Source organism: Berghia stephanieae, chromosome 3 (genome assembly GCF_034508935.2).
Source record: "Berghia stephanieae isolate SIO BIC M18660-M18661 chromosome 3, UCSD_Bste_1.3, whole genome shotgun sequence".
NCBI classification, from domain to species: Eukaryota; Metazoa; Mollusca; class Gastropoda; order Nudibranchia; family Aeolidiidae; genus Berghia; species Berghia stephanieae.
In genome coordinates, this window is record NC_088362.1 from 71,418,377 (window position 1) to 71,428,804 (window position 10,428).

A 10,428-nucleotide genomic window follows, 5' to 3' on the forward strand; every position below is an offset into this window, starting at 1 on the left:
ACAGGAGGAGAAAGAAGAGGATGAGGAAGGAGAGGAAGTGGATGTTAGATAGGAGGTCGAGAAAGAGAGACGAAGGAGTGTAGGGGGGAGGAGGAGGAGGAGAAAGAGGCTGAGGAAGAGGAGGAGGAGGTGGAGGAGGAAGAGGAGGAGGCAGGGGAGTAGGGGAGGAGGAGGAGGAGGAGGAGGAGGAGAAGGAATGAGAAGATAAAGGAGCAGGAGAAAGAGGAATAAAGGGAGAATAAAGCGGAGGAGGTGAAAATTGAATAGTAAGAAAAAGAGAATGAAAAAAATTGAAATCTCGACGTGACCCAATTATTCAAAATAATCAATATTTGGATAATATCACAGATGACCAATTCTCAATGATTAAGGGAAATTGTCTCTTCATGTAATCTCATAAGGAGGAGACAAAACAAAACACCAAAAAATGGCAACAATATTGCGTAGGCTACTTTTGAATGATTTCACATCATTTCACTGAAAACGCCACTTATTACTGGATACAAAGTCTAGAGCACGCCGACAAAGACTTGAGTTACCCCTGATTAGTGAACAAAGAGTAATAGGCTTCAATAGCTGTAACGTCACTTCCCTCATAATGACGCATAGTAACTTAGTAACTTGTTCTAAACTATCGGAACAATGGCGGACGCCCTTATGAAACACTTCTCCGACAAGCATAAAAGTGTATCCAGAGGAGAAAAATATTATAAATCTGATCATGTTTTGACTTTTATACACTCTGATCACACGACATATGAAAAAGGTCTAGCCAGCATGAAGAATAAAAAGTACAGATTTTCTTTGTTTAGAACCAAGCTGTTCGTTGCTGGGCGGACGTGACGTCAGACTATTGAATCCTATTATTAAGACATTTTCATAGCTCGAGACTGATATCTTCACATAATTTTGAATTATTGCTTTTATATATCCAATCATTCGTAGAAAATACAAGCTCTTAGAAATTTATATCAGAGCATGAAACCTTTCGAGTGTCATAAAGATACTTTTTTATATCTACCTCAGACACAACGGTATTGTAAAATCACGTAAAAGAGAATAAACGAAGGTATACAACATACAAGGCCCTGTAGTTAGTCGGAAGTGGTGGGTGGTAACGTCACCTTAGACAGCTTGTTGAAAATAAGGGGGTGGACATGGCGACATGGCTTTGAACGAGTAAGAACTTGGGCTAAACTATCTGCTAAAATTTCGACATCATATTCCAAGCCATCTAAATCAAAATAATGACAAAACTTAATATCTCATCTTTATAACTGTGCTTTAAACCGTTTTATGCTAAATAGCTTGTATCTGCGATGCATATTTGGCTTCAATGAAATGTTATTATATTCATAATATAAATCCCATTTTACCGGGGTTCAAATAGACATTCTGTTAAGAAAGTAGTTTATTTTATGGCGCTAAAATTGGCGCGTGGTTATGATGCAATTTTATTTGAATTTAAAGAATAGATTATTATGCAAAGTTATATATTATTTTAACAATATTATAGTTATCCATATATGGTCATTGCTTCGGTGACGTAGATGATGACGACATAGGCGATGTGTTGTAGTGTTTTGATGACAAAGAGCTGCTTAAGGATTAGTGGTAGGGGTGATATTGGTGGTGGTGGCGTGAAGTAAGTACTGGCTACTGCTACGATAGGGCTGGTGTTCGGGACTGTCCAACTGGGGGTCGGGTCGATGAGGGAAGCGATGTAGAGTCTGGGGCCGTCTCATGGTAGTGGGGTCCTCGCTGATTTCCTCACTCTAGGGAAATAAATATACAATGTTTCATGTTTTTTTTTGTTTTCGTCGTTATCTTTGGATTTTAGGTACTTGACTAAATATCAAACAAAAAATATAATAATTAATTAAAAAAAAACACAAAACATACAAACTAAAAGAAAAAGAAACAAAACAAGACAAAACATACAAACACACAAAACCAACCAATCAAAACCAACAAACAAAAAAAGCAAGTAAATAAACCCAACAACACTCCCCCCCCCCCCCCCCCGAAAAAAAAGAGAAAAAAAAAGAAATCAAAAGATTCCCCCAAAGCAACAACAACACAACAGTAAACAAAAACAGCATGATCAAAATACAAAAAGCAAAAGAAAAAAAAAGAAAAAACAAATCCCCATCCCCCCCCCCCAAAAAAAAAAACCCCAAAAAACCCCAAAAAACAAACCAACAACAACAAAAAACCAAAAAAAAAACAAAACAAAACAAGAAAAACAAAAACAAAACAACAACAACAAAAAAAAAAAAAAAAAAAAAAAGAAAAAAGAAAAAAAAACAACAAACAGACAAATAAACCCAACAATTTTACTCCTTCCCCCCCCCTTACCCCCACTAAAAGCGATACAGTGACCAAATTTTTTTTTTTTTTTTTTTTTTTTGCCAGAAAACGTTTAATTTATCGGTTAAGGTGACCAGCAACTTGTAAAATTCTATAAAGTCTAACGTTTGAGGAATAAATTCTGACAAGTAGTTGTGGGTCATCTCAATCAATCAATATTTGAAATAAATCTATTCAGGTAACGTGGAAAATGCTTTTATATGGTTAAGGTAGGATACACAGTGTTCATGTCATACAGTCAAGACATTTTAATAGTTGTATGCTTATTTGGCGCTTATTTCACACAATCGTTTTTACCATTCCAATCAAAGTGCTGCACATTCAAAATTCAATTAAAAAAATAAAGCATTCTGATAAAGCATTCTGACTGGTTGTGCGGCTATGTGGTCTAGTGGTATGACACTCGCTTTCGGATCGGAAGGTCCTGGGTTCGAGCCTCGCTCGGCGCATAGTTGAGTCCTTGGAAAAGACTCTTTACTCACATTCTCTCACCGTACTCGGGTGTAAAATAAGTACCTGGCCGTTAACAGCGTTGTCTTTGTCCGAAAAATTGTAATATCGCCTAACAGGCGTCATGTCTCGTCCTACATGTTAAATGTTGCTGTTGACCAGGGACCCCTTGTAAAGCGCATTGAGCACGTTAAGTGGATATTGCGCTATATAAATGCTCAATTTTTTTTTTTGGTTAGTTAACAAGTTAACTGCCGTAATTTTATGACACGTTTTTTGAACAATGACCAGACATCTCATCCTTTGATCGATTTAAATGACTCTCACTCTCATCTTGGTAAAATTCCGCAAACTTGTGTCCTCGCGAGGTCCCAGTTTTGGGAGTTTTTGCCAAGACGATAGTAATTTAAATCGATCGATATTTGACCTATTGAAGGACTACTTTTCTGGCCAAATTTTAAAATACGTGTTTTTCCAGAGTTAACTGGTTAATTCTGAACACCCAAGAATGCGCCCGTTGTTGATTTTTTGAAAGGCCCCTTAAATATTTGCCTTCCAAATGTAGGTTTATTAGTTTTACAATGGTTAACTTTTTATTATCGCCGGTCCAAGTGACATTACATTTTCAATGACACAGTCAACATTCTGCACTGTCCTGCTCGCTCTATAACCCTAATCATATTCCTCCCATAATCATGATCTTTATGATTGCCATTAGCTTTGAAGCACCATAAGCACATTTACTATATTTGTCTTACTCATTGTATAAATAAGTATGGGTGATCTTGAATTTCCAATCAGGTATTCAAGATACTACTGTTTGCACACGCCATACACACACAAACACACACACACACACACACACAAACACACACACACACCTTATGGCAAAATTAACTATCTCAAGACATCGTTTATATTTTGCCAGCATTTTTGCACCACCATAATCAAATTAACGATATTTGTCTTTTTCATAGTGAGTGTAATTATGGATGATCTTGAACTTCCTGTAAAATATTCAGGAGTTTAAGATCTGCACACGTCCACAAACACACACACACACACGCACACACACACAATCATATATATATATATATATATATATATATATATATATACACGGAATCATCCATCCGTCCATCCATCAATCCATACATACATACATACATACATACATACATACATACATACATACATACATACATACATACATACATATATACATACATACATACATACATACATACATACATACATACATACATACATACATACATACATACATACATACATACATACATACATACATACATACATACATACATACATACATACATACATACATACATACATACATAATGCATGCATACAAACATACCTACCTACCTACCTACCTACCTACCTGGCTACCTGCCTGCCTGCCTACCTACCTACCTAACAACCCACCCACCCTAATCTATGAAATTCAGTTTTTATCAATTAGAGTGGGGTATGTTTCTTATACTCTAAAAAAACAACAACTTTGTTTTCTCTTCCAAATCAGACCTTAAATTTTCTTTAAGTATTTAGTTCTCCCGGCATATTACCGGATTGACGTTGTAAGCCAATCTCTTTGTCTTTTTATTTTATTTACATGTAGTGAGGTGCTGCTGTCTGGATAAGTAGTACAGTATTGGTTATTTTTCAAAATAGCTCATTAACATAAGAATGACTTTGTGATTGTCATTTTGGTGAATCCTAAAGATTTGCTGTAAGAAGCGTTTAGCTCTACATTTTACCTTCTAAAATGATCGCGATAATGCCACCAGTGTACACGGAAACCAGCACTTCTTGTAAACCTCTATTCAAATTTCAAAACCAAGAAATTTATGATTTGCGCAGATTTTAAACCTTCATTTTAAGTTCACCTTTGCTGTACATGTCATAGATGTGTGACATTGCTTCGATGAGAATGTTATTAAATTTTAGCTGCCGCATTCATTTGTATTTCGTTTTGAAAATAACCCATTAGACTAAAAAATTGATACTGTCCTAATTTAAGAGATTATGGTTAAAACATGCTATGGACAATATATGGAAATCCGAAGTGATTGGTTCATTTAGATACGACAGATTAATCCGTATCATTCTTAAGTAAAACAATAGTTGCTTTACTATTTTAAATCAAAATATAGGCATTTTGCTTTGTGGTAGTCGAAGTTAAAAATGAAAATATCATCACGCTTACGTTCTGACATGGAATTTCGACTGACCCGTGTGGTATGTTTATGTTAACAAAAAATACATAAACATAAATAACACGAACACCCCCCCCCCCCCAAGTTCCCGACCCCCCTAAAATATAAAATAAAATAGACCCCCCCCCCCCCCATAACAAAAAAAAAACAAAACAAAAAACAAAAAACAAAAAAAAAAACAAATAAAAAACCCACACCCAAAAAATAACAATAAAAACGGAACTTCGACTAATATATATATATATATATATATATATATATATATATATATATATATATATATATATATATATATATATATATATATATATATATCGTGTTTCTAATTATCTTACCCCAATATCTCCTTCTGGCCAGGATGGTAGGGAGTGGTGAGTGGGAGAAGGATGGTTGGATAGAGTCATGTTAGAGGTCGAGGCAGTGGAAAGCGGTCGTGCTGTGGACGTGACGGAGGTCGTGGACATCCTAGAGGACATGGACAGTGTTCGGCGACGGAATGGGCGGGACTGGTTGTCCAAGTGGTCCAGGGTTAGATCCTCCTGGTTGCAATGATTAAAAAAGTAAGGGAATTTTGTAAGGGTTGTTGTGTATATATGGTTTTGTTATTGGTTGGTACGATGATGATGATGATGATGATGATGATGATGATGATGTTGATGATGTTGATGATGATGGTGATGATGATGATGATGATGATGATGATGATGATGATGATGGTGGTGGTGGTGGTGGTGGTGGTGAAGGTGATGATGATGATGATGATGATGATGATGATGATGATGATGATGATGATGATGGTGGTGGTGGTGGTGGTAATGATGATGATGATGATGATGATGATGATGATGATGATGATGATGATGATGATGATGATGATGATGATGATGATGATGAACACACATACCGCCTCCTCAGACAAGATAACAGCACTTTCCGCCTCCTCTGCTTTCCTCTTCCTGAGTTGCATCATTAGCTCCGATGACCGTTCCTTGAGGGCCTCAATGCGAGCCATTAGCTGGTGGTCATTATGACTGATGTGGTCAGACGGACCACTGTCCAGTTGGACCTTCAAATCGTGGAGTTCTTGCTGGACCAGTGTCATTTCTAGTTGAATCTGGGAAGGACGGTAATGGAAATTAAAAGATATTTAAGTTTTTCACCAGTAAACTGCCGTACTCTAGAACAACGCGTATTAAAAAATTTGGCCAGAAAACTCGTCCTTCAAATATCGATCGATTTTAATGGCCCTCATCTTGGGAAAAGCTATTCCCAGGTTTGAGAGTATTTGCCAAGATGAGGGCCATTTAAATCGATCGATATTTGAAGAACGAGGTTTCTGGCCACACTTTTAATTACGCGTTTTGTACAGAGTACGACAGTGTTAACTGGTTAAACTATGTTCACTTTTTTATTGTTAAAATGTGAATCTAAATTTGAGACACGAGATTTTGATTAAATTTTAAACTCTGATAGAAGTGGCTCAGTCATATCCACGGGGTGCCAGCAGACTGCACTCTAAGAATTGCGTTACATTGAAAAAAGGAACCAAGGAAGGCCTCAGAAAACTTGGATATGAACTTTGCAGATAGAACTAAAAAGCCCAGGACCTCAGCCTTAAGATCTCAATCCATGCAGCGAAAGACCGAAAGAAATCACCATCATTTGCTGTTGCCACAAGCATCCGACGGCGCGGACAGAATTGAGAGAGTGAGAGAGGAAAGAATTAACTGATTTTGTAATTCCTTTAAAAGCGTGGCTCAGCGCTTTGGTCTTTGCTTCGTAACCAAAAGGTTTTAACCAAACTTACGGCATTGTGTCTGCCCTAGAAAAACGCTTTAAAGCAATTCTCTCCGTCCTAGTCTACCTGGGGACTGTTGATCCGGCGAGCAAGAGTGATTATCACTCGGAATCTATTTTCCACGACGGATATTATTATTAACTAAAAGTTTAAATGATTTCAATTTTGTCATTTGCTTCACTCTGAACATAACTAGATAGACCTAAAATGAAGTTACGTAAATTAACATTCAAGATACTATTGACATAAAGTATAATGTAATTCATACACCTATCAATGTCAAAAACACCAAACTTTTGTGAGGCTAGTGGCCTTGTGGTATGACACTCGCTTTCGGATCGGAAGGTCCTGGGTTCGAACCTAACTCGGCGCATAGTTGAGTCATTGGAAAAGACTCTTTACTCACATTCTCTCACCGTACTTATGTGTAAAATGAGTACCTGGCCGTTAACAACGTTGTCTCTGTCAGAAAAAAAGTGTAATATCGCCTAGCATGTGTCATGTCTCGTTCTACTTGATACGTGTTGCTGTTGGTCAGGGACATTTTGTAAAGCACGTTTAATGGATATTGCGCTATATAAAAGCCCAAGTTTTTTTATTAACCTGTAAACGTTTAGATCTTTTGTTTTTCAAATTCATATTTTTCTTGATGAAAGTTTAAAGCCCACATCAACAGTCAGTAAAACACGATAGAGAGAATAAGACACCAACCTGCTCTGCTGTGAGGTCATCCAAGGTAAAGCTGGACAGCAAGTGAACATTCTCGTGACGAGACGAGTAGGAAGACTCTCCGGGGATCCGTCTATGGGCCAAGAGTTTGGATAGAGTCTCAAGCTGTAAGGGATGTGTAAATGTATAAACGTTGTTACCAAATGTACACACGGTTGTTTATATGGCATGGGAATGTCTAACAAGACTCTAAAGAAATAACAAAATCAATAAGACCAAACAAACCCCACCCCCACCCTTAAGCAAATTAACAAGACAACCCTTAGCTCTCCAAATATGAAAAAAGATTCTTCCAAACAAGATATTGTGACAAATGAATTTTTAAAAATGAAGAGTAAAACAATAACATTATACCAATAAAATGCAAGAGATTAAAACAAAAAGAGAAGAAAAAACCCAACAAACCAAAAACAAAACAAAACAAAAATATTTTTAAAATGAAGGGATAAAATAAGAGAAGATAGAATAAAAATATTATGAAATATCCTATCAAGGGAACTAATGCTTATAATTATTTTCAGATTAAGATAGTCCTTTACATTTTTAGGGTTATCTCCCTTAACTACGATACATTTCTTTCATAAATCTCCCTTCCTCTCAATTCACGAATGGCGCACTATTCTCCAATTCCTTTTGTAATGGAAAGTCTCCATTGAATTTTAAATTGGCTATAAACTTCGGGATATCTTTCTAAAGCATCGAATGTGAAATGCAGATATCCCGAACAGTACAATGGGGCAAATTCAATAAATAAATTAACGAATAAAAAAAAAAGATTACCTTGTAAATAAAATCCCGAGTCAACAATTCTGGGTTGGGGAGGGCGGATCTGTCTGAAATGACGGCCATTCTGTGAGAGTGACACAACACGATTAGGCATTATAATGATGATTAACTGTCTTTATATGATGACTTGTTCTAATTAACACAAACCTGAGACTTGACATAATAAATATATCTATTTTGAAGGTTCATCGATATTTGAACTATTTTTTTCTCTCAACAGATTGTAAAAAGTCCCATAAAAAACAACAAAGCAACTCCCCCCCCCCCCCCTTTAAAACCCCAACATCAACTCAATTTGTTAGTGTGTGGCGGAATTGAGCTATGGGATAACCAAAACAAAGGTAAGAAAACCGAATGCATATTAAATAATGCATTTGTAACCGTGGAGGCCTCGGATGTGAACCCTCTATCTGCATTTCAATTTCGTCTTTGTGAAAATATAATTTAGCATCAATTAATCGCTTGGCGACACTGCTCTGAGGCTGACGTCTGGGGTATTTCGGTCTTTTCTCTAGATAAAATCTAAAAGAAAATAAATTCGACAGGGAAAGCAAATTAATTTTGTTATTATATCATTCATCTCATACCTGATTTGATCTGCGTAGGTGAAGAAAGACACAGTTACGGCTACACGATCAAGGGGAGGCAACCAGTACATCATACATTTGATCTCCCTGGAGTCCAGCTTGAGAACTGAAGTGGGGCCGGCAAGGTTCGACACGAGGAGACTGCATCGGCTGTACAGCTGTGAAACGCGTGTGTTATAAAATGAGCAAAATAAATCAAATAATCAAACAAACAACTCCCCCAACAACAAAGGAGAAAGCAAAAAGCAAAAACTAAAACAAACAACAAAATATCAAAAACACAAAAAGAACTAAAAACTAAAAAAACAAAAACAAGAACAAATGTCACACTTCCCTACCCCCCCCCCCTTCCCCTTCTCCACACATGCAGACTGGAAAGGAAAAGACGAAACACAACAAATGGACAATAACTTGCGTTAATTTGAGAGTATTACCAATACGACAACGAGCTCCTCACAATTTTGGTGATCAGACCTGTAAAAAGGAACTTTGGGTCTTTTGCAATGTATGACGCGGTACTCATCATTCCCCATGAAGAATAAAAAGTAACCCCGTTTCACATTTATTTATGTATCAAAAACAACGATTTCCATCACCTAATTCATCCCGGTCTAATGCTGCTTTGAGACGGTGGGTCACATTTACTCATTTTACACACGAATCTGTGGGAGAATGTGAGTAAAGAACCTTTTTCAATGACCCAACTATGCATCGCCCACAGTAAAACTCGAATCAGAAACTACTGGTTTGTTGGCGAGTGTCATACCAAAAGATCACAAAGAAAGTTACCTTTTGCCACATGCGTTGAAAGCAAGAGATGGGCAGTAAAGAGTAGGTCAGCCATCTTGCTCCATTAACGATGGCTGCTTCAGCACTTCCTTTGAAATCCTCCATGATTCGTTTGATGGACCACAGTCTTGGCATAGCCCCCTCCGTGTTGGTGGGCAAGGGGACGTGGACCACCGTATATCTGAGGGGAGTAATAAAAAAAAGTCAAAATACTAACAATACGTCTTTTCTTTACATTTTGCCTTATATATTATTATATCAGAATTATGAAACCTAACTTGTTAAGAATTCTTATATTTCACAATTCATGATAGGGTAGAGAAGTCGTGACGTCACACCTTCTTATTCCAATATCCTTTGAAGTATGTATAAAACAAGTTTTACGGAGGACTAATAATGAATACGTTACACATAAGGTGGTATAACAATTCTGGTAGCTGGATATATAGGCAGATTCTTAAGATTCTGGGACGTTAAAGAGCGAGGATGGGTGACCCTTATTGACGACAAGCATGTATTTAGATTAGAAAATAAGATACCATCGCTCTGAAATCAGAGGATCAATTAAACAAGGTATGTATCCAGAACTCCAGAAGAAGGGTTTACACTTCCAATCAGCTTTGAACCAGCATTTTCCATCCCACCTTTGTTCGCTATTGAGATAGAGACGAGGTCATGACAA

At 37.0% G+C, this 10,428-nt stretch overlaps 1 protein-coding gene across 1 annotated transcript in view; it reads right to left on the minus strand.

Annotated features, from left to right (window-relative positions):
* Positions 1-409: 409 nt before the first annotated feature.
* The window catches only part of LOC144968377 (uncharacterized), a 102,781-nt gene continuing 92,762 nt past the window's right edge, over positions 410-10,428 (minus strand). Inside the window, exons 8-14 of the mRNA XM_078906662.1 lie at positions 9,747-9,927; positions 8,958-9,115; positions 8,365-8,434; positions 7,567-7,689; positions 5,962-6,171; positions 5,393-5,596; positions 410-1,775 (exon numbers count right to left, since the gene is read on the minus strand). Coding sequence (XP_078762788.1) covers positions 1,602-1,775; positions 5,393-5,596; positions 5,962-6,171; positions 7,567-7,689; positions 8,365-8,434; positions 8,958-9,115; positions 9,747-9,927 — 1,120 coding nt within the window. The 3' untranslated portion in view covers positions 410-1,601. The remainder of the gene's footprint in view (positions 1,776-5,392; positions 5,597-5,961; positions 6,172-7,566; positions 7,690-8,364; positions 8,435-8,957; positions 9,116-9,746; positions 9,928-10,428) is intronic.